The sequence below is a fragment of the Salvelinus alpinus genome, chromosome 22 (genome assembly GCF_045679555.1).
Source record: "Salvelinus alpinus chromosome 22, SLU_Salpinus.1, whole genome shotgun sequence".
NCBI classification, from domain to species: domain Eukaryota; kingdom Metazoa; phylum Chordata; class Actinopteri; order Salmoniformes; family Salmonidae; genus Salvelinus; species Salvelinus alpinus.
The window spans coordinates 6682060-6706440 of record NC_092107.1 but is presented as its reverse complement, the minus strand read 5'-3'; the positions used below and the strand labels follow the sequence as shown (position 1 = coordinate 6706440).

Here is a 24381-nt window from a genome sequence, read left to right as displayed (position 1 = left end):
TACTCACCAGTGAAGACAGAATTGAGCGAGGCCATGATGTGTACTCACCAGTGAAGACAGAATTGAGCGGGGCCATAATGTGTACTCACCAGTGAAGACAGAATTGAGCGGGGCCAGTAGTGTGTATTCTGCCTCAGCTGCCATGGCTGCAGACAGACCCAGCTCTGACACCATGTCACTGAAGGTGGACTGGGAAGGGGTGAGCAGCTCCATCACCTGCTTAGCTTAGAGGACACAGACAACACCATTAAAAGCTTCTCTACCACTGAAGGATCAACACTTCTACACTTATTCAGAGTTTTCAGATTTTATCTTAGTCTTGCCGTCATTGTGTCATTGTTTCCATCTATTTTCCTATGTGTATGGTTGACTTGTATAATAGTGTAACAGCAAAGGGAGATTTAAATAAAGGTGTTGTGTATTTCGTGAAACAGTTCATGCCATTTACATTCCAACAAACAAATGCAAATGCAAAAACACAAACTGTGTGTTAGGAGCACAGCTCTGTAATGAAAGCACTATCCAAATGACATGTATAATTATTAGGTGGGTCAAGATGGGGGAACTAACCTGAGTCAGGCATGAGGACCTCGTCGATGAGGTGGATGACTCCGTTGGCGGTGACAATGTCTTTCTTCAACACCATTTTGATGCCGTTGACCGTCAGGCTGTCCCCGTCACAGCCAATCTCGATGTTGTGGCCTTCCAGGGTCTCAAAGGTCTGGCCGGACATGATGCCCTCTGAACACTGGACAGAGTTCAGCATGTGGAAGTTCAGCAGAGCTGGAGGGAGTGGAGAGAGGAGAGGAGAGGAGAGAGGAGAGGAGAAAAGTGTCAATCGGTCCCACACACTCAGATACTCCTACATACAGTTTATCCTTATTGATTAACAGCATTTTCGTTTGGTTGGGTTACTACATTATGGACATGACTGGACCAGCATCCCGGGAAAAGTGATATGTGTTTGACTTCATATACTGTACTAGCCAGGCGTCATTTTAATCCTAAATAATATAAAAATCCCCATCAAAACCTGTCAGTTTAAGCTAGAGATATTTTGCATTGGCTCTGTCTCAATCTACTGCATCGTATTTGTCGGCCATCCACATCTGAGGTGAAAGGTGGCCGAGCTACAGCGGTGTTTGTCAGAGCTTCTCATGAGACATCCCGAAAATCGGTCTTCTCATGAATACGTCCCGTCGGACACGTCTGAAGTCGGTAACGCTGATCTGCCAACTTCTGTCTGTAGCGTCCAAACATTTTGGGCTACAAACTAGTTTGACCTCACTGTGGAAAGGGGAGACACTCGTTTTACTCTACATCCTCCACAAGTGTCACAGGGTTCTTCTGAAGGTAACCAATACAAATGACTGGTAGTAGAGGTGCCTATGCATGGGATGATGTCATTTCCAGCATGGCTTCAGAATAGCAAATGAATCACAGGTTACGTCCCAAATGGCAACCTATTCTCCATTAAAGGTTCAATGCAGCCATTTTTATCTCAAAATCGAATAATTTTTGGATAACAATTAAGTAACTTAGTGTGATTGTTTTTGAGCAAGAACTTTGCTAGGACTGTCTGTGAGTGGTTTGAGTGGGGAGGGAAAAACTTAAAATGAGCTGTTATTGGCAGAGAGGCTTGTAACTCTCTTTCTTGTTGGTCTATTAGCTAATTTAGCTCATGGTGATTTCACGATGGAAGGGCAAAACTCCCTCCCACCAAAACTTGCAGAAATTTCAGGCGGTCATTTCAAACAACTCTAAAGGGTCAGATACATCGAGAAATCTGACTGCCAATAGGTACTTAGCACCTCTGCCCAGTGTCGACAGTTAACTTTTTGTTGTTCACATAGAACAATTTGAACATCTTGGCCATGTTATGTTATAATCTCCACCTGGCACAGCCAGAAGAGGACTGGCCATCCCTCATAGCCTGGTTCCTCTCTAGGTTTCTTCCTAGGTTCTGGCCTTTCTAGGGAGTTTTTCCTAGCCACCGTGCTTCTACACCTGCATTGCTTGCTGTTTAGGGTTTTAGGCTGGGTTTCTGTACAGCACTTTGTGACATCAGCTGATGTAAGAAGGGCTTTATAAATACATTTGATTGATTGATTGAGTTTACCTCCGATTTGCTTCGTTTAAATACTCCAGACCATATACTCCAGGCCATAAGGCCATTTTTTGGCTTGTGCCTGCTGTAAATAATGTAAGATAACTAGCAAGCTGTGCTAATGGGTCATCACTAGTTACCACAGCCACAAAGTCATAAACCCCGCCTATTTCTACAATTTCTCTTCGTAAAATGTGATTTTAAACCTAACCTTAACCATACTGCTAACCTTATGCCTAACCCTAAACTTAAATAAACACCCAAAAGCAAATGTTTGTTTTCATACATTTTTACAATATAGCCAATATATAGCCAATAGTAAGAACTAATGTTGTTTCTAGCTAGAATTTGTAGTAAGCCCTTGTTGATACTAACCAGATGGCCACAACTAAATGACTAGTGTAGATAGCAACATAAGTAAACCACAATGGATTCATTTTTTGAATGAAGCAGCTGCCTGTTAGCTGTCAAGATTCGGTGGAGTAGCTACTGTATGCTAAATGGAGATGCTAACCGTTTAGTTAACGTTAGCTAACAAGTGAACTGGCACTGGAAGTATGGGAAAATGGAGAGCGAATAAAATTATTTCTTCATCATCTTGCTAGATAGCTAGTTTGGTAAAGCATTTAGCATTGTGTGCATTGTGCTGCACTTACCACCCCATTTGTTTCATATGAAGTGTGTGTGACTGCCTGGCTCAGTTAGCAAGCTAAAGTTAGTTAGCTAGCTAACTAATGAGCAGGTGCACATTATCAAACTGAACCTAACAAAGGTAAAATATGTAAAGATTAAAAGAGCATTATCATAATTTTCACATTTTCCAAAATAATGTATATGGAAATATACACTCAGTGGACAGTTTTTTAGGTGCACCACCCCATTCACGGAAATAGTTTGTTCCTACAGACAGTGAGTCATGTGGCCGTGGCTTGCTATATGAAGCAAGCAGACAGGCATCGAGGCATTCAGTTACTGTTCGATTGAACGTTCGAATGGGCAAAACAAGTGGCCTAAGCGACTTTGAGCGTGGAATGATTGTCGGTGCCAGGTGCGCCGGTTCCAGTATCTCAGAAACAGCCTCGGGTTTACAGAGAATGGTGCGACAATCAAACAAGCAAATAACGGCGCAGTACAAAAGTGATGTGCAGAACGGTACCTCGGAACACACAACTCGGTGGTCCTTGTCACCGATGGGCTATTGCAGACCAGGTTCCACTTCTATCAGCTTAAAACAAGAAGAAGTGGCTCCAGTGGGCACGCGATCATCAACACTGGATAATTGAGGAGTGGAAAAGCATTGCCTGGTCCGGCGAATCACGGTTCTTGTTGCCTCATGCTGATGGCAAAGTCAGGATTTGGCATAAGCAGCATGAGTCCATGACCCCTTCCTGCCTGATGTCAATGATACAGGCTGGTGGCGGTAGTGTAATGGTGTGGGGAATGTTTTCCTGCCACACGTTATGTCCCTTGATACGAATTGAACAACTTTTTAGACCCGGTACTAGATGGGTGTAGGTAATAAACTGGCCACTGGGTGTATATAAAACACAGGAAATATTTTTTGGGACTGCACTGGGCCTTTAGGTGCTCAACTTTTGACCAGATCCTTATGGGCCCTGGTCAAAAGTAGTGCACTAAATAGGGAATCAAGTGCCATATGGGATGCAAACTATGAAACTCGGGAGACCTGGAGATCCCTTAGATCCCTTGGGTCCTGGTGTTGGGAGACGAATGAGTGCAGGGAGAACGTTTTACTGCTGTGTTTGACTCTGTTTGACTGTGTGTGAAGTGGCGGGATCTCACAGCTCAGGGACGTTAGGGATCATCACCCCACTGCCAACCCTCCTAATGCTCTGGACCTTCTGAACCTTTCCAGTCCCAGCCCTTTGACTGGGATGTGTCCCAAAATGACACCCTATTCTCTAAATAGTGCACAACTTTTGACCAGAGCCGTACGAGGTAGGGAATGATAGGTTGCGATTTGGGACACAGGCAGAGCCAGCTGCTTTCTGCTTCCTGCCCTGTGGTGTTTAGCACCATATGAACGACACCTCTTTGGAAATATTTTTGAACAAGTTAGAGTGTTTATTATGGGAGTGCCACCCAGACAAAAATTATAGTGTGACGGTAAATGTTTAGATTGTAAACTTGTCAAATTATCAAAAAGCTTCACCATATGAAAGTGTATGTCTGAATAGCCATTATTTCGTAGGCCATATGTGATCCAACATCTGAAACAAGAGCTCTTTTCTTTTTCATTACTCACTCTCACAACTGTGGTGAACGCTCAGTTTGCCAACTGCCTGAGGATTACAAATCCACAGCACAGACTGTAACTAGTTGGCTCCATTTTTTTTGAGTCGGAAAAAGCACTTACATGAAAAACTCTGCGGTTACTCAGCCCTGCAAACATGGCGAGCGGGAACCATTGAGTTACTTTTCCTGCACCTTCATCTCATTAAACCCGGATATGGCCTGAGGTTGTAGATCTATATAAAGTCTCTATGTCTCCCCTCTGCTTTAAAGTACTCTCCTGTGAGCTGCTCTCTGTATTTCTAGAAGGCATTCCAGAGAGGTGATGGAGCTCTGAAGCCTGGCCCAGCGGTTTGGTTTACCTTGGAGGACACCCTTGTCACCCATCAGTCGTTGAAGCACGTCTGAGTCCAGCTTGGCGAAGGCATCGTTGGTGGGGGCGAACAGGGTGTACTGGCCGGGTTGTCCCAGCTTGTCCAGCAGGCCTGAGGCCAGAGCCACTTCCTGTAGGGAGAAAATACATCATATCCTCCATCATATGCTCCATTAATACTGTATGAATCGATAAATCGAATAAAATAGAATGAAAAAGATGAGAAGAGAAAAGGAGAAAAGAGGAGAAAAGATATAGATGAAAAAGGTAAGAAAGGAAAGGTAGGAAAGGAAAGGTAGGAAAGGAAAGGTAGAATATGAAAGGTAGATCAGGGCAAAAAGAGAAGAGAAGACTTACACTGAGAGTGGTGAGGTCATCGTCAACCTCGATGACATCCTGGATGGTGTTGCCCACGGCAGTGATGACACGGTCGATGATGTGCACCACCCCGTTGGTGGCAACCTGGTTGCCATGGATAATCCTGGCACAGTTCACCGTCACGATCTTCATACATAACAACACACCACATAGGACATGCACAGCACAGTCAGTATCTGCACACAACACACAACAGCATACTGTCCTTAACTCTCCAATGTGCACTCAACACAACCTTCAACAAATAACTACCTGCACACAATAAAGCCTTCGCTTTCCATGATGGCAACTTTTCTATCTCATGGCATGGAAACCATCGGATTCCCAATACATTCCATGGGCGCTGGTCAAAATAGTGCACTAAAAATGGAGTCGGGTGCCATTTGGGATGCATAAGATGATGTTGTGTAGGTCTAGTGGGATGCTCACCCCGTTGGAGTAGTGGTTGATGTAGAGTCCCAGGTCGTTGTACATGGAGTCGACCACCAGGCCGTTCTTCAGGTCTTTGGTAAGCAGGCGTTTGTTAGCCATGTGGTAGTGCAGAGCATTGTACAGCTCAATGTTAACGTTGCTCACCAACGCGCTACGCACTTCCTGTTAAAGAAATGCAGAATAGAAAGGCTTAAGATAACATAAATACTTAACATAAAGTGATGACAAAGACTTACAGCAACTGACTGTAGGGTTCAGGTCAATCAACCACACATTCTGGTGTTTTATGTTGTAGCTCTTTTAAATGGTCACATTACAAGCACAGATTGGTTTTGGCACTGAAAAAACCTAAAACTATCGCTGGTGGATTCAACTGATTGTCTGACTTACCTGGAATTTTCCAGATGTAAGAGATGACACTTATCCTGACTTACCTCATCTAACAAGTCCCAGGCATCGTTGCTGGGAGCAAAGAAGGTGTATGACCCAGATCCCTCTATCTCCCCCTGCAGCTTGGAGATGTGAGAGTATTCCTGGGTGGAGATGGCCTTGACCAGGCCCAAGGTACCATACACATTGTCTATAGGGGCCACTGTGGAACAGGGAATAGAAGGTACCATGATGACTACATCTCCCTACATACCGGGGGTAATCCCAAATGGTATCCTATAACCTATACAATGCACTACTTTTACCAGAGCCCTAAAGTAGTGCAGTACATAGGGAATAGGGGGGCACTTGGGATGCACACAAGTCTTATTGAAACAACTCTAACAACCCTAAAGAACCCCAAAAACAGACAGATGAAGCTAAAAGGAAACATGCAGGGGCAGGACGATGTGCCAGCGGAATCTTTATGTTGGTGTGGCGTTGTGACTCGTGAATTTAATGAGAAAACGTAATACCCCTTGGTATGTCTTCGTTGAACCTCTTGTTTAACCTTTGAAGTACACTATAACATTAAGTGCACTACAAAAATAGATTGCGTATCTTGTACCCTGTAACATTACATATACTGTAACCGACTGTAGCTACATACCTGCAGGACATCCTTTCATTCCTTCCAGCTTCATGTAGCCTGGACAGCACTCATACAGCACCGTCCTATAGACAGAGAGACACAGCTAGACTAAGTTCAGAGACATAGACAATGTACCACAGACAGATCACGCATAAACAGATCACTCATACAGCACCAGCACTGTCCAGAGACACAGAGACACGCACCAGAGACACAGATAGATCAAGTTCAGAGACATAGACAATGCATCACAGACAGATTACGCATAAACTCATACAGCACCGTCCTACAGACATTGACACACAGACACGTCATGTTTAGGGACAGATCACTCATACAGCACCGTCCTACAGACAACACAGGGACACACACGTTAGAGACAGAAAGGAGGGAGAGATGGAGACATCCCACACAGATCACGCTTTAGAGACAGAGACGACACAGACACAGACAGACGGACAGGTCACAAGCTAGATACAGAGACATACCCTATCCTCTGTTTGAATATTCAGAGCCGGGGTACATAAACAGTGATCCCCACATCCCATGTAATTACAGTGTTCTAGAAGATCTTTCAGTACAACAGAGCACATCGTATATTTATCCTGGAGTTCATCCTAGTATATTTCAGCTGAATCATCACTAATGTCTTTATTGAAAGGCTGTTTCATGCTCCTGTGTGTGTGTATGTGTGTGTGTGTTCCACATGGTCCTCATTATCTGTTTTATTACCCATAAGGCCATGTGGTCCCAGGGCCCAGGCCAGCACGCCTCCAGGGTAACGCTACCACATTGTATGCATGTCTGCCCCCAGAATGGCACCCTATTCCATATATAATGCACTTTGTAGGGAATAGGGTGCTATTTACCAAGGACCCTGCCCCTTTGCAACTAAACAATTAGTCTCGCACTCTAGTCCATGAATCAGCCTTGGTTAAGCTCTAAGACATTATGTTTTGGGCCTTGAAGTAGCGCGTTGCAATCAAATCCATAAGCAGTCGGAAACCTTGGTTATGAAATTGAACTTTTCAACTCCCGCATTTACCACAAACTATTGAATGGGCTGTGTGGAAACTGTAACAGACTAGCTCATTAGAAATGACTCGGGGGGAAATGATGGGAGGAAATGGCACTGTAATCTTTCATCTAAATCAAACAGCTTTTAAAAGCAATCGTAACCACAGAGACACAAACACAGAACAGGCCTCATTAGGTTTTCAGAGACTCTTTAATTAAACTCCATGACGTTACAACCCAGCTAACAACAAGCATTCCCACAACTTTAAGTCATTAACTAACATTTTCATAGGAACGTTACCATGATATACAAGGAATGTTTCCAAGAGACCATTGCCTTAATCCTCTAGAGCAGCGTTCCCCAAACTCGGTTCTCAGAACCCCAAAGGGAACACGTTTTGGTTTTTGCCCTAACAGTATACAGCTGATTCAAATGATCAAAGCCTGATGATTAGTTGATTATTTGAATCGGCTGTGTAGTGCTAAGGCAAAAACCTAAACGTGCACCCCTTGGGCTCCCAAGGAGAGAGTTTGTTCTGAAATGTTTAGAGTCTCTCCAGGGCCTCATAAAGAATCTAGATACTTTTGCTATCCTCTATGGATTAAAACCAAATTATGATAAGTGTACTATATTATGCATTTGATCACAAAAAAATGCAAATTGTACATTACCATGTAGTTTACCAATTAAATGGTCTGACGGAGATGTGGACATACTCGGTAGACAAATCCCAAAAAGACAGAAATTATCCAATACATTTTTATAGAAATTTAGCAAAAATAGATAAGATCTTGCTACCATGGAAAGGAAAATACCTGTCTATTTGTGGAAAAATCACCCTGATTAACTCTTTAGTCATATCACAGTTTACCTATTTGCTTATGGTTTTGCCTACACCTAGTGACCTGCTTTTTAAATTATATGAACAAAAAATATTCAATTTTATTTGGAACGGCAAGCCAGATAAAATTAAAAGGGCCTATTTATATTACGAATATGAATTCGGAGGGCAGAAATTATTAAATATTAAAGCATTAGACCTCTCACTAAAGGCATCAGTCATACAAAAGTTATACTTAAATCCAAACTGGTTCTCCAGTAAATTGGTATGAATGTCTCATCCTATGTTCAAGAAGGGCCTTTTCCCCTTTATTCAGATTACACCTGCTCACTTTCGGTTGTTTGAAAAGGAAATAATCTCCAAAATATCTTTATTTTTTAAACAAGCCTTAGAAAGTTGGTTGCAATTTCAGTTTAATCCACCTGAAAAGACAGAACAATTAATACAACAAATATTGTGGTTGAATTCAAATATACTAATTGATTAAAAAAAAGAAGAAGAATTCTTTAAAAAATGTATAATTTTAGTGAATGATATCATAAATAGGACTGGTGGAGTTATGTCACACATGCAGCTAACACAGACATATGGAAATGTCTGCTCTACCCAAAATGACAACCAATTAATTGCAGCATTACCACAAAAATGTAAGAGGCAAGTAGAAGGGGGAAAAAGTAAGGAACTTGTATGTCGGCCCTGTATTAAAGAACATAAATGGTTAAAGAAAAGTGTGATAAATAAAAACATATACCAATTTCATTTAAGGATCAAAAAACTGACAGCTGTGCCATAAAAATTGCAAAATAGTTGGGAACAGATTTTCGATGTACCCATTCCATGGCACATGGTTTATGAATTGATACGCAAAACAACGCCGGATTCAAAACTTCAAATTTTTCTATTTAAATTACTATACAAAATTATTGCAACTAATAGAATGTTATATATATGGGGGATACTTCCTAGCTCTGCAGATTCTGCTGTGACGAGGCAGAGTCATTAGATCATTTATTTTGGTATTGTCCATATGCAGCTCGTTTTTGGTCACAGGTCCAGGAATGGCTGAAGAATTGCAACATTTGCCTAGAACTAACGCTACAGATAGCAATACTGGGTGATTTGAAAAGCCATAGTCAATCAATCAATAATATAATAATTATTTTAGCAAAAAATGTTATTTTTAATTTACAATCTGTAGAAGCTATGAGAATAGAAAGGTTAAATTATTTTGTGAAGCATCACAGCACAGTTGAAAAATATATGGCAAATAGAAATCCGAAATGGATGATGTTGAGAGATAGATGGGAGGGGTTGAATGGAGCTGAAGGGTGGGACTAATAACAAGATAAACAATGTAAAACATACGGGATCTGTAAAATATATATAGGTTCCGAACTTTTGTGAAATAGCACAGTTACAAATAGAACTGGATGGACATCAGAAATAGAGGAAGGACTAAGAACAAACAAGAGAGAACTATTGTAAAGTAGACTGTGTCTGTAAAATGTGTATAAGATGTATAAATTGAAGGTAAAAGCCGAAGTGTTTATCAGTTTACTCCAATTGGGGGATCGGTGGTAGGGTTTGCGGGGAATAATAATAAAGGTATATTCTTTTAAAAAGTATGTATGTCTATATAGGTATGTGTATGTATATATGTGTATATGTGTATATGTATGCATGCGTGTATGGATATATTTAACAAAAAAATATATGGGGGATTGGAAATGATGCAGACAATTACATTGATGGAAGCAACTTTCTTTCCGCAATATTAAGCTGATCCACCCCTTAAGAAAATAAAAAATAAAAAAATAAAAATAAAAGAAAGAAAGAAAGAAAGATCAGGAAACTATAAATAATTTTTTTGACATGTATTCAACCCCTTATTTTAGGCACTGAACTATCTCCATATATATACTGAGCAAAAATATAAATGCAAAATACAACAATTTCAAAGGTTTTACTGTTACAGTTCATATAAAGAAATCAGTCAATTTAAATAAATTCATTAGGCCCTGATCTATGGATTGATTACACATGACTGGGAATATAGATATGCATCTGTTGGTCACAGATACCGTAATAAAAAGGTAGGGGCATGGATCAGAGCATCCCAAACAAGCTCAATGGGTGACATGTCTGGTGAGTATGCAGGCCATGGAAGAACTGGGACATTTTCAACTACCAGGAATTGTGTACAGATCCTTGCGACATAGGGCCGTGTATTATCATGCTAATACATGAGGTGATGGCGGCAGATGAATGGCACGACAACGTTAACATCAGCAAAACGCTCGCCCTCACGTCGCCATACACATGGTCTGCGGTTGTGAAGCCGGTTGGACGTACTGCCGAATTCTCTAAAACGAAGTTGGAGGCAGCTTATGGTAGAGAAATTAACATTACATTCTCTGGCAACAGCTCTGGTGGACATTCCTGCAGTCAGCATGCCAATTGCACACTCCCTCAAAATTTGAGACATCTGTGGCATTGTTTTGTGTAACAAAACTGCATGTTTTAGAGGGGCCTTTTGTTATCCCCAGCACAAGGTGCACCTAATAATCATGCTGTTTCATCAGCTCCTTGATATGGCACACCTGTCAGGTGGATGGATTACCTTGGCAAAGGAGAAATGCTCATTAACAGGGATGTAAACAAATGTGTGCACAACATTTGAGAGAAATAAGATTTTTGTGCATATGGGACATTTTGGGGATCTTTTATTTCAGCTCATGAAACATGGGACCAACACTTTACATGTTGCGTTATATTTTTGTTCAGTGTATTTCCATTCATTCTTTAAACTGGTACTGGGGACCTTCAGATGAGGCTTGTGAGGCTTGTGGGCATCCTAGAGCAAAACAACCGATATGTGCAGTAATGTGTCTGTGAGAGACACATATTAGTTTTGTAGCCCAAACTGTTCGGACGCTACAGACAGAAACTGTCAGAAGAGGCTGTATCGAGTTCAGACAAGTTCCTTGATGCTTGTGGGGGTCGTAGAGCAAAACAGAGAGCAGCATGGTGAGAGTCTCTTCTTACCACAGAGGGGTAGGCCAAAACACTCAGACGCTTTAGACGTTTTCGTGAGAAGACACAGTAGCTATACATTTCTACGAAGAATTATTAAGATATAAAGAGGTGGAAATCCAACCTGCAGCTGTTAACTATATAAAGGGCCTTAACCTGTAGATCAGCATGTCTGAGCGTGTGTGTGCGTGTTCATGGGTGTGTGTGTGCGAGAGCGAGTGTATCTGTGTGTGTGTGTGTGTGTGTGTGTGTTTGTGCACACTTTGACTGTGAGTGAGAGTTACAGTACAGTGAAAGTCTGATTTATCCACTCTGAGAAACCCCAGAGGCCCCGTAACTACTCTCCATCTCTCTCTTTAGTGGTAATCAGCTCCTATAACGGTATTCAAACTGTAAACAGTACCACATGGGCACCAAGTTGGCATCAAAGTTAAATCAATTTATTATAAGCAGAGCCCTACCTTGTTTTAATAGACAAAAACCACAGAAGGACACTATCTGGGTCCTAAATGGCACCCTACTCTATATATTGTGCCCTACTTTTGACCAGAGCCCTATGGGCACTGATCAAAAGTAGTGCACTATAAAGGGGAAAGGGTGCCATTTGGGACGTACACTAGAACCACCTAGCTAGTCCATTTCATAATCCCACACCTCATAAACCATGACATGACTTGTTAAAGCAGAACAAGTATGCTTCAATTTGTGCAGAGCCAGAGGTATTGTTGAGAGAGGAGAACTCACAGACATAGCTTTATGATATGCCAGTAAATGCCACAGGGTGTATTCCACTGTTTAAGAAGAAGAAATGACTAAAATGTCAAATGTAAGTAAGCCTTTTCTGAGCCAGAGGCAGACGTGAGGCAGCGTGATGTACAAGTACACCACTGGACAGCACGCTATTCCACTGTTTCCAGCTGCAGAAATTCTAAACAGTACCACAAACCAGCAAATGCCGAATATACAAATACAATGATACATGAAGTGGGCTATAGTAGGAGATGGATGTCCAGTTTGAAGTGGACCAGACCTTACATGGTTGTGAAACTGAAATATGTATTGTGGGTTACAGATCTCTGTAGAACGCTTTATGGTGTATGGACACTCCCGCTGAGCACACACTGGTTGAATCAACTTTGTTTCCAAGATATTTGAACTAAATTAGATGTGGAATTTACATCTGTGCCCAGCGAGCTGACCCTGCATGATGCTGATCCCAGATAACTCACTAACTCATGTCTGGATGATGCTAGTTGGGGGTTTAGTTCATTTTTTCCAGAGTAATGGTTTTTGAATAATGGTTGCTTGTTGCTCAGTCTTTGGTGGCTTGGAACTTAAGTCCAGCTGTGCTTCTTCATCAGCGGTCCCCCTGGGAAGTCTGCAAACCAGAAAAACATTTCCACATGCTCTCCAGTGTTCCAGTGGTAGCTGGGTCCATAATAGGACAAGACAGCCTTGTCTAAATCAACAGAGTTTGACTGGAGAGAGAGGGGGTCTAGGGCAGGATGGAGTGAGGTTTACAGTGGCTTGTTTCCTTCATAGCGAAAGACGATGACGTATGTTGGGTTGTCATCCCCGGCTCCTCCCTCAGACATACATGCACGCACAGAGCTATCATCCCTCAGTATGAGTCAGCAGAGGGAAACAGAGCTATCATTCCTCAGTAACAGTCAGCAGACGGAAACAGAGATATCATCCCTCAGTATGAGTCAGCAGAGGGAAACAGAGCTATCATTCCTCAGTAAAGAGTAAGCAGAGGGAAACAGAGCTATCATTCCTCAGTAAAGAGTAAGCAGAGGGAAACAGAGATATCATTCCTCAGTAAGAGTCAGCAGAGGGAAACAGATCTATCATTCCTCAGTAAAGAGTAAGCAGAGGGAAACAGAGCTATCATCCCTCAGCAGAGGGAAACAGAGATATCATCCCTCAGCAGAGGGAAACATAGCTATCATCCCTCAGTAAGAGTCAGCAGAGGGAAACAGAGTTATCATCCCTCAGTAAGAGTCAGCAGAGGGAAACAGAGCTATCATCCCTCAGCAGAGGGAAACATAGCTATCATCCCTCAGTAAGAGTCAGCAGAGGGAAACAGAGATATCATCCCTCAGTAAGAGTCAGCAGAGGGAAACAGAGATATCCTTCCTCAGTAAGAGTCAGCAGAGGGAAACAGAGCAGATCAAGGCCTGCCATACGAGGAGAGGGGCTATGTCCCAAATGGCACCCTATTTTCTATATAATGCACCTCTTTGACCAGGACCCATAGGGACCCATAGGGCTCTGGTCAAAAGTATTGCACTATATAGGACAGATGTATTCAACTCTTACCCTAAGAGGTCCAGAGCCTTCTGGTTTTCTGTTCTACCTGATCATTAATTGCATCCACCTGGTGTCCGAGGTCTAAATCAGTCTCTTATTAGAGGGAAACTATGAAAAAACGCAGTGGAACTGCCTTCGAGTTCCAGATTTGAGTTTGAGGGAATAGGCTATGGTGCCAGGTGAGGAGAGGTCATGGCTCATGGCTCATGGCTCATGGCTGACTGCCATAGTTGCCTTCTTTTGAACTTAGCCCCTGGAAACACAGAGAAGAGAAGAGGAAGAGTGGGGGGATGAGCCAGGCATGAGATCACACATGCCCTGATGAGGCACAGTCAGCAAAACCACCTCCACTCTCCCACGCACATACAGGAGAACCAAGACTCCCTCTGGCCTGGCTTCGGGGTTGGAAACTTCCCTCTGTATTGTCAGCAGCTCTACTTTAGACTGGAGATCTCTGTATGTCAGCTAGCCAAACCAATACTACTGTAGTACTGTCATCTGGTCAATGGAGAAAACTGGGCTGTTTCCAATAAACAGATCATTACTAATGATGTGGCCTAGTTGTTTGGTTGTTTTTTGTGGGGGGGTTTCTATCCAGCATTGTCCATTAGGCTTGCTGCAGGTAGAAAATGCTAGGAACTGTTCCGCACCTCACTTTGCTCAAACTGATCCTCTCCAACAGACTCGGAAGTTGTAGCTTAAAATGGGTCAATTGGGGGTAGTTAAGGGGACAGTCAATGAAACCAACCATGGAAGAATGTTGTAGCGAATTCGGAAGGTAGCCCTGACCGGGACTCGAATCCTGATCCAGCGAATGTCAAGCCAACACATTAACCGTTACGCCAAGAGGTTTGGACCTGTTGGTGTAAACGTTCAGGTGTTGGCTTGACAGTCGCTGGACCCAGGTTTGACAAATACTATTATTTGTCAGGGAATACTATTTGTAGATCAGTGATACTACACATCATTTTGCTCAAGCTGATCCTCTCCAAAAGACTCAGAAGTTGTTACGGGCAGTTTAAGGGGAGAGTCAACGAAACCGACCATGGAAGTATGTTGTAGCGAACACTACTCAGCATCCAGGAGCATAGAACACTACTCAGCATCCAGGAGCATAGAACACTACTCAGCATCCAGGAGCATAGAACACTACTCAGCATCCAGGAGCATAGAACACTACTCAGCATCCAGGAGCATAGAACACTACTCAGCATCCAGGAGCATAGAACACTACTCAGCATCCAGGAGCATAGAACACTACTCAGCATCCAGGAGCATAGAACACTACTCAGCATCCAGGAGCATAGAACACTACTCAGTATCCAGGAGCATAGAACACTACTCAGTATCCAGGAGCATAGAACACTACTCAGTATCCAGGAGCATAGAACACTACTCAGTATCCAGGAGCATAGAACACTACTCAGCATCCAGGAGCATAGAACACTACTCAGCATCCAGGAGCATAGAACACTACTCAGCATCCAGGAGCATAGAACACTACTCAGCATCCAGGAGCATAGAACACTACTCAGCATCCAGGAGCATAGAACACTACTCAGTATCCAGGAGCATAGAACACTACTCAGCATCCAGGAGCATAGAACACTACTCAGCATCCAGGAGCATAGAACACTACTCAGCATCCAGGAGCATAGAACACTACTCAGCATCCAGGAGCATAGAACACTACTCAGCATCCAGGAGCATAGAACACTACTCAGCATCCAGGAGCATAGAACACTACTCAGCATCCAGGAGCATAGAACACTACTCAGCATCCAGGAGCATAGAACACTACTCAGTATCCAGGAGCATAGAACACTACTCAGTATCCAGGAGCATAGAACACTACTCAGTATCCAGGAGCATAGAACACTACTCAGTATCCAGGAGCATAGAACATTACTCAGCATCCAGGAGCATAGAACACTACTCAGTATCCAGGAGCATAGAACACTACTCAGCATCCAGGAGCATAGAACACTACTCAGTATCCAGGAGCATAGAACACTACTCAGTATCCAGGAGCATAGAACACTACTCAGTATCCAGGAGCATAGAACACTACTCAGCATCCAGGAGCATAGAACATTACTCAGTATCCAGGAGCATATAACACTACTCAGCATCCAGAAGCATAGAACACTACTCAGCATCCAGGAGCATAGAACACTACTCAGCATCCAGGAGCATAGAACACTACTCAGCATCCAGGAGGATAGAACACTACTCAGCATCCAGGAGGATAGAACACTACTCAGTATCCAGGAGGATAGAACACTACTCAGCATCCAGGAGCATAGAACACTACTCAGCATCCAGGAGCATAGAACACTACTCAGCATCCAGGAGGATAGAACACTACTCAGCATCCAGGAGGATAGAACACTACTCAGCATCCAGGAGGATAGAACACTACTCAGCATCCAGGAGCATAGAACACTACTCAGCATCCAGGAGCATAGAACACTACTCAGCATCCAGGAGGATAGAACACTACTCAGCATCCAGGAGGATAGAACACTACTCAGCATCCAGGAGCATAGAACACTACTCAGTATCCAGGAGCATAGAACACTACTCAGCATCCAGGAGCATAGAACACTACTCAGTATCCAGGAGCATAGAACACTACTCAGCATCCAGGAGCATAGAACATTACTCAGTATCCAGGAGCATATAACACTACTCAGCATCCAGAAGCATAGAACACTACTCAGCATCCAGGAGCATAGAACACTACTCAGCATCCAGGAGCATAGAACACTACTCAGCATCCAGGAGGATAGAACACTACTCAGCATCCAGGAGGATAGAACACTACTCAGTATCCAGGAGGATAGAACACTATTCAGCATCCAGGAGCATAGAACACTACTCAGCATCCAGGAGCATAGAACACTACTCAGCATCCAGGAGGATAGAACACTACTCAGCATCCAGGAGGATAGAACACTACTCAGCATCCAGGAGGATAGAACACTACTCAGCATCCAGGAGCATAGAACACTACTCAGCATCCAGGAGCATAGAACACTACTCAGCATCCAGGAGGATAGAACACTACTCAGCATCCAGGAGGATAGAACACTACTCAGTATCCAGGAGCATAGAACACTACTCAGCATCCAGGGGCATAGAACACTACTCAGCTTCCAGGAGCATAGCTACATAGAACACTACTCAGCATCCAGGAGCATAGAACACTACTCAGCGTCCAGGAGCATAGCTACATAGAACACTACTCAGCATCCAGGAGCATAGCTACATAGAACACTACTCAGCGTCCAGGAGCATAGCTACATAGAACACTACTCAGCATCCAGGAGCATAGCTACATAGAACACTACTCAGCATCCAGGAGCATAGCTACATAGAACACTACTCATTATCCAGGAGCATAGCTACATAGAACACTACTCAGCGTCCAGGAGCATAGCTACATAGAACACTACTCAGCGTCCAGGAGCATAGCTACATAGAACACTACTCAGTGTCCAGGAGCATAGCTACATAGAACACTACTCAGCATCCAGGAGCATAGCTACATAGAACACTACTCAGCGTCCAGGAAGCATAGAACACTACTCAGCATCCAGGAGCATAGCTACATAGAACACTACTCAGCGTCCAGGAGCATAGCTACATAGAACACTATTACTGCTCATCATCTAATAGTGTAAGTGCATCACCTTGCAACACAACCCAGCAGCAGAGTCCATGCTGTCAAACTGATGATAGGGAACTAAGACATGACCTGAGTCCGGCATGGATCGGAACGTCAATGCGAGAGCTGGAACCATGGGAACCATTCTGTTCTTTGATTAGATGTATTTTCTGGTAAAACAATCCATACAGTTTAAAACAGTTTAGAAGTAGAACGAAATGATAGATTTCACATGAAAGTACTTTGGAATAGACTTTTTTCCAATGTGGTCATTGAAATACTATGTGGTTGTTATAATATGTGGTTGTACTGTGTCTGTTTCGTGTGAGCAGCACTATGTGGAAACCTCTCTGTACTATGTGGGCTCTGTCCTTTCTGTCTGTACTCCAAGAGTTTCCACTGTTTCAACCTCCAACCAGTAAAAATGGCTGACACATTACTGCCTTATCAGAGCCAGGAACCAGCGGTGCACCACTGTGGCGTCCCTACGGCGACCACGCTCACCGTACCATAATAACCATCATAACCATAGTAACCAGGACCTTTATAATGCTTGGGATTGTGCATTGATGTAAGAGTTGAAGGCTTGCTTGGGTATAATCTTAAATCTTGTTCCTTTGACGTTCATTACTAAACCCTCTGAACTCTCCTTCAGAGTCGTCTTTGTTTCCCAACATACACTAGATGAAGAGATGGTATTTGATGGTCCGTCATCCTCCTAGATTAATCTTGACTGCTGTTCATGTTTATGTTAATTAAACCTATCCTTCTCAACTACTCCCCTCTCAAGTTCAAGTTCAGTCATAGTACCATTAAAGGTCTCTTTGTTTCTCAACATGGATGATGATGAGAGGGAATTTGATGGCAGGTCATCCTTATACATTAGACATTCCTCTGATGTTAGTGGCAAAATTAGTCAAAGATAACACAGACCTTTTGTTATCTTTCCTAAAACTCCCTCTGCGTCCCAAATGGCACCCTATCCCCTATATAGGGGACTACTTTTGGCTCTGGTCAAAAGTAGTGCAATATATAGGGAACTCCCTGACTGGTTCTAAAGGGTGATCGTAAATCTACACATACTTGATTAACCCGTACCATAACATATACCCCGTATAATCCGTACCACAACACATACCCCGTATAATCCGTACCACAACACATACCCCGTATAATCCGTACCACAACACATACCCCGTATAATCCGTACCACAACACATACCCCGTATAATCCGTACCACAACACATACCCCTTATAATCCGTACCATAACACATACCCCGTATAATCCGTACCATAACATATACCCCGTATAATCCGTACCATAACATATACCCCGTATAATCCGTACCACAACACATACCCCGTATAATCCGTACCATAACACATACACCGTATAATCCGTACCATAACACATACACCGTATAATCCGTACCATAACACATACACCGTATAATCCGTACCATAACACATACACCGTATAATCCGTACCATAACACATACACCGTATAATCCGTACCATAACACATACACCGTATAATCCGTACCACAACACATACCCCGTATAATCCGTACCATAACACATACACCGTATAATCCGTACCACAACACATACACCGTATAATCCGTACCATAACACATACACCGTATAATCCGTACCATAACACATACACCGTATAATCCGTACCATAACACATACCCCGTATAATCCGTACCACAACACATACCCCGTATAATCCGTACCATAACACATACACCGTATAATCCGTACCACAACACATACACCGTATAATCCGTACCATAACACATACCCCGTATAATCCGTACCACAACACATACCCCGTATAATCCGTACCACAACACATACCCCGTATAATCCGTACCACAACACATACCCCGTATAATCCGTACCACAACACATACCCCGTATAATCCGTACCACAACACATACCCCTTATAATCCGTACCATAACACATACCCCGTATAATCCGTACCATAACATATACCCCGTATAATCCGTACCATAACATATACCCCGTATAATCCGTACCACAACACATACCCCGTATAATCCGTACCATAACACATACACCGTATAATCCGTACCATAACACATACACCGTATAATCCGTACCATAACACATACACCGTATAATCCGTACCATAACACATACACCGTATAATCCGTACCATAACACATACACCGTATAATCCGTACCATAACACATACACCGTATAATCCGTACCACAACACATACCCCGTATAATCCGTACCACAACACATACACCGTATAATCCGTACCATAACACATACACCGTATAATCCGTACCATAACACATACACCGTATAATCCGTACCATAACACATACCCCGTATAATCCGTACCACAACACATACCCCGTATAATCCGTACCATAACACATACACCGTATAATCCGTACCACAACACATACACCGTATAATCCGTACCATAACACATACCCCGTATAATCCGTACCACAACACATACCCCGTATAATCCGTACCATAACACATACCCCGTATAATCCGTACCATAACACATACCCCGTATAATCCGTACCATAACACATACCCGTATAAACCGTACCATAACACATACCCCGTATAACCCGTACCATAACATATACCCTGTATAATCCGTACCACAACACATACCCTGTATAATCCGTACCATAACACATACACCGTATAACCCGTACCATAACATATACCCCGTATAATCCGTACCATAACACATACCCCGTATAATCCGTACCATAACACATACCCCGTATAATCCGTACCATAACACATACCCCTTATAATCTGTACCATAACACATACCCCGTATAATCCGTACCATAGCCAACCCTGGAACTGATTCAAAGCCTCACGAAAGGCACATAAATCTGTTACACTGACTTCCAAGTGAGGGAATGTTACCCTTGGCTGTGAACCCCCTCTCTGAGGGTGTCTCAGGGGGAGTTGGGATATGAAAAAAAAACACATTACCAATTCACACGTGTATTAATACACACTTGTACATGTGCGAAAAAGGACAAATATAAGCACCCACCAAATGATTATTATTATTGTTATTATTAAGCTCTGCTCTGAAGTTGTGTGGTCCATATGAGTTTCCATGGCACTAGGGATCACCCTGTGTCCATTTGAACATTTCTGTGTGGCACATGAGACTACATCATTCCTGGGTCCATGTCTGTGTCCTTAATGGCACACTATTCCTTGTATAGTGCACTACTTTTGACCAGAGCCCTATGACCCCCTATGGACCAAAAGTAGTGCACTATATAGGTAATACGGAGCAACTTGGGACACATGCTCTGTGGTCCGTACAGAGGACCCTAACCTAACAGTGCCATATTATTCATCGTTGAACCCAAAGGAAAGAATGTGTCCTGGAGGAACCCCCCAAAAACTAAACGGCGCTTACGCTTTCTTTCCACAGATGGCCCCTTGATACCAATTACGACACGTGCTGAAGTACTTCTTCTTGGTCCCCATGGCCTGCTGCAGAGCGCACACGTTGGGTCTAACAGTCGCCAGGGAAACAGAGGAGACAGATGGTTAAATGAACACATTTGGAATATCTAAAGTGTTCCGCACTCAGCATACCATGTAATAAATACTGTATGTCTGTTTGATTTCTTATCCTTATTTCATATTCACAGTATATTTCACTTTTGTTATTTCCCTTTTGTCCATTTGGTAATTTTGCTTTCATAAAAATGTATCTGACATATTAATTTATTTACATTAGCTCTTAAATGTTATTTAGTGAACTTTAAAGCATGATTCATTTAGAAATTATGAAATAATCATATTCAGAATTAAAGTCTCTGATATAATTTGTTTCCGTAAATGATCATAAAAGCAGAAAAAGAGTAGCGTTTCAACTCAGCAAAAGTTTGGACTAAAAACAACTTTTGCATGACACATTTGCAGAGACTGTGCATGCATCAGCATAAATCAGTGAACGCAGATCAAGTCCTTCAGATAATAATAACAGTAATAATACCAATAATAATAATACAAATAATAATACCAATAATAATAATAACAATTATACTACTACTACTAATGATAATAATAATAATAACAATACTAATTTAAAATAATAAACTTACCCCTCTTTTCTTGCCCTGACTTTACTGTGGTAGACTATCTTATCATAAGAAGAGGAGTCCGCCATGTCAAAGTTTGACAGGACAAACACAGCAAGGAGAGCTGCAAACAGGATCTTCATGATGATATCCCAGGAAGCTCCTCAAGGTACACAGAAACACTGAGAACTGGGAGCAGGCTGGGGAGAGGGAACTTATATAGTAGGAGAGACTCACTAGGCTGGCTGGTTGAGGAACTAAGAGGGAGGAATGGAACACACCAAAGCCAGACTCACGCCTGGACCACCCAGCACCCCTCCAAGACCATGTTACGCACTCTACGCTAAAACTGTGTGGTGCGACACGCTACTATACGGGGAAATAGTTGTAAGATTAATGGAAGGTATTGTCATAATTGATATTTTTTATTTAGTAATAATTTTGATACTGATAATTTGCTCCCACTTCAGATTTTATACTTCAGATTCTGTTGAGATTGCGTTTAAATTGAAGGAAAAATCACACAAAAAATCACACGACAAGTTCATACATATGGTATTCATTTATGCCATGGAAAACACCTGTAGAAACCACACTGGCATGTAGAAGACAGAACATACATCCAGCGTACCTTTCTGAAAACAAGTAGCTAGACAGAGAGTTATCTTGTTCTAGTCAGACAAGGTCCAGACAGACATGGTACCATATTGCAGTATTAGTCACCTCTGTGAACAGGCAGGCACCACTGGAGGCTGTAAGTCATTTTTATTCAGAACAAAGCTGGCCTCCGGATTTAGAAAGCCACAAACACACTCCAGATGGACCTACAGAAGCTGAGTCCTACAGTGCCAGTCACTGATCTGTGTATCAACTCCTAATTATTAAACCACATAAACAAAACTCACACACTCAAGGGGTAGGAGTGAGAAGTAGTCTGTCAGAAGGTACAGTTTGTGTTTAGCCCCACCTAGTGAACTGAGGGGAGTGTGACATAGAGGAGTCTATGACTATTGGAGAGGAGAGTGTTATGGAGAGGAGAGGAGAGGAGAGGAGAGGAGAGGAGAGGAGAGGAGAGGAGAGGAGAGGAGAGGAGAGGAGAGGAGAGGAGAGGAGAGGAGAGGAGAGGAGAGACAGGGTTCAGAGTGTGGCTGTAAATACCAGAGCCAGATGAACTCTTTAATACACTAAAGATGTTAGGGAAGGAAGCCTCGCTCAGCCTCTCTGCCCACACCTCAGAGGAACAAACAATGCCACAAACACACACCTGTGTCTCATATGTCCATAGAGCCTTTCAAAAATAGAATTCATAATTTAACAAACTCAATTGTTGTGGGAGGCAAACAAAATCCAAGTGATGTGTTATAGGCATAGAACATCCAGCAAAACACAACACCCTTCTAGAATGTTTTTGAGGAAGAAAACCCTCTAGACAATCATACCAGTGTGTGTGGGTGATAAGGGTCAGTTATCATCTAACTTCTAACAGAAGGGAATAAGATAATATATTTCTATGATCTGTTGATTGTTCACATGTGTTTTCAACTGCGTGAGCTGTGCAACTTTACTGTACGTTTGGAAATGGAGCAATCAAATCAAATTGCTTCTCAGAGCTACTTAAAGAAATGTGTCTGCACAACACAAAACCAACTAACAAGTCAACCACTGTTTTGAGCTGCTCCACATGCGCTATGAGAGACAGAGATATGTGAGGTCGGCAGGATCATAGAGATAACCCTACTGTCAGGGAGGGCAGTGTGCTTCTCTCTCTCTGGTTAGAGGAACAGAACACTCCTACTGTTCACTAGATTCTGCACCAACACCAGAAACTACACAGTACACAGTACACACACCAGAAACTACACAGTACACAGTACACACACCAGAAACTACACAGTACAAGTCCCCTGAACCCTAACCCTTACAGCTTATGACACATCCTGGAGAATGCAGGCAGTTCTTTTCATCCCATAGTCCAAAGCCAAGGTTTCCCAACTCCAATCGCTGTCATTGTCAAGCCAAACATAAGAATGAGTGAAAAATAATTTGCATGAGAGCACCACAGACTGGCAGTCAGGCTCAGGGCCCCACCACATCTATGGTGATTTGTTACAGTTTCTAATCCTATTAAACAATCTACAATCAATTCACTCTGCAATCCATAATTAAGTATTTCCATTAGCCAGAGGAACCGGGAAATCTCCCAGAGCAGCATGTCCCTGTTAGATGAGAGAGTAATGACAGTGTTTTAACATCCAAGCTGGTTAACTCATTTAACACATGCAGTGTGACTTTTCCCTGTAAAGGCCAGCAGATTGCTGGAACACTGAGTGACTGGGGAGAGGATGGGCTATGTCTGACTCTGAAATGGTACCCTATAAAGTGCACTAGTTCTGCTCAGCCGTCTGTCTGTGCCCTTAAATCCTTTATGTCTGTCTCCCAAACTATTCCTATCTGTCCTATCATAAAAACGATGAAAAAAATATATGTAAGAGGATCGGGATTTTTTTTTTTACAAAAAAAGTTTAGTTTACGACTTTCAACAGATATCTCAGCCAAGCGAATGTTCCTCTGTGTGACCTTAACCAGTCTGAAGTAGCAGTGAAGTACCTTCATATTAGAAAAGGATTCTTCCAATTCATGTTACCATGGAGACAGAGATCTAATGAGTAGATGAGACACTCCAGCAGATCTGTAGGTGTGAAGCTGAGAATATCCATGGAAGTGCAAAAAGATGAATGAAGAACAGTGATATGGTGATATATATGTGAGAAAACGCTCACTGTCTGTTGAAAGGATGGTGATACTGACTTCAAATAA

General features: G+C 42.6%; 1 protein-coding gene across 1 annotated transcript in view; it reads right to left on the bottom strand.

Moving 5' to 3' along the window:
* LOC139548876 (periostin-like) overlaps positions 1-21817 on the bottom strand; it is a 35679-nt gene extending 13862 nt beyond the window's left edge. The window contains exons 1-9 of the mRNA XM_071358791.1: positions 21589-21817; positions 20895-20993; positions 6583-6647; positions 5978-6135; positions 5541-5705; positions 5091-5237; positions 4723-4864; positions 571-783; positions 90-224 (exon numbers count right to left, since the gene is read on the bottom strand). Of these exons, the coding sequence (XP_071214892.1) occupies positions 90-224; positions 571-783; positions 4723-4864; positions 5091-5237; positions 5541-5705; positions 5978-6135; positions 6583-6647; positions 20895-20993; positions 21589-21707 (1243 nt within the window). The 5' untranslated portion in view covers positions 21708-21817. The remainder of the gene's footprint in view (positions 1-89; positions 225-570; positions 784-4722; positions 4865-5090; positions 5238-5540; positions 5706-5977; positions 6136-6582; positions 6648-20894; positions 20994-21588) is intronic.
* Between the last annotated feature and the right edge of the window lie 2564 nt (positions 21818-24381).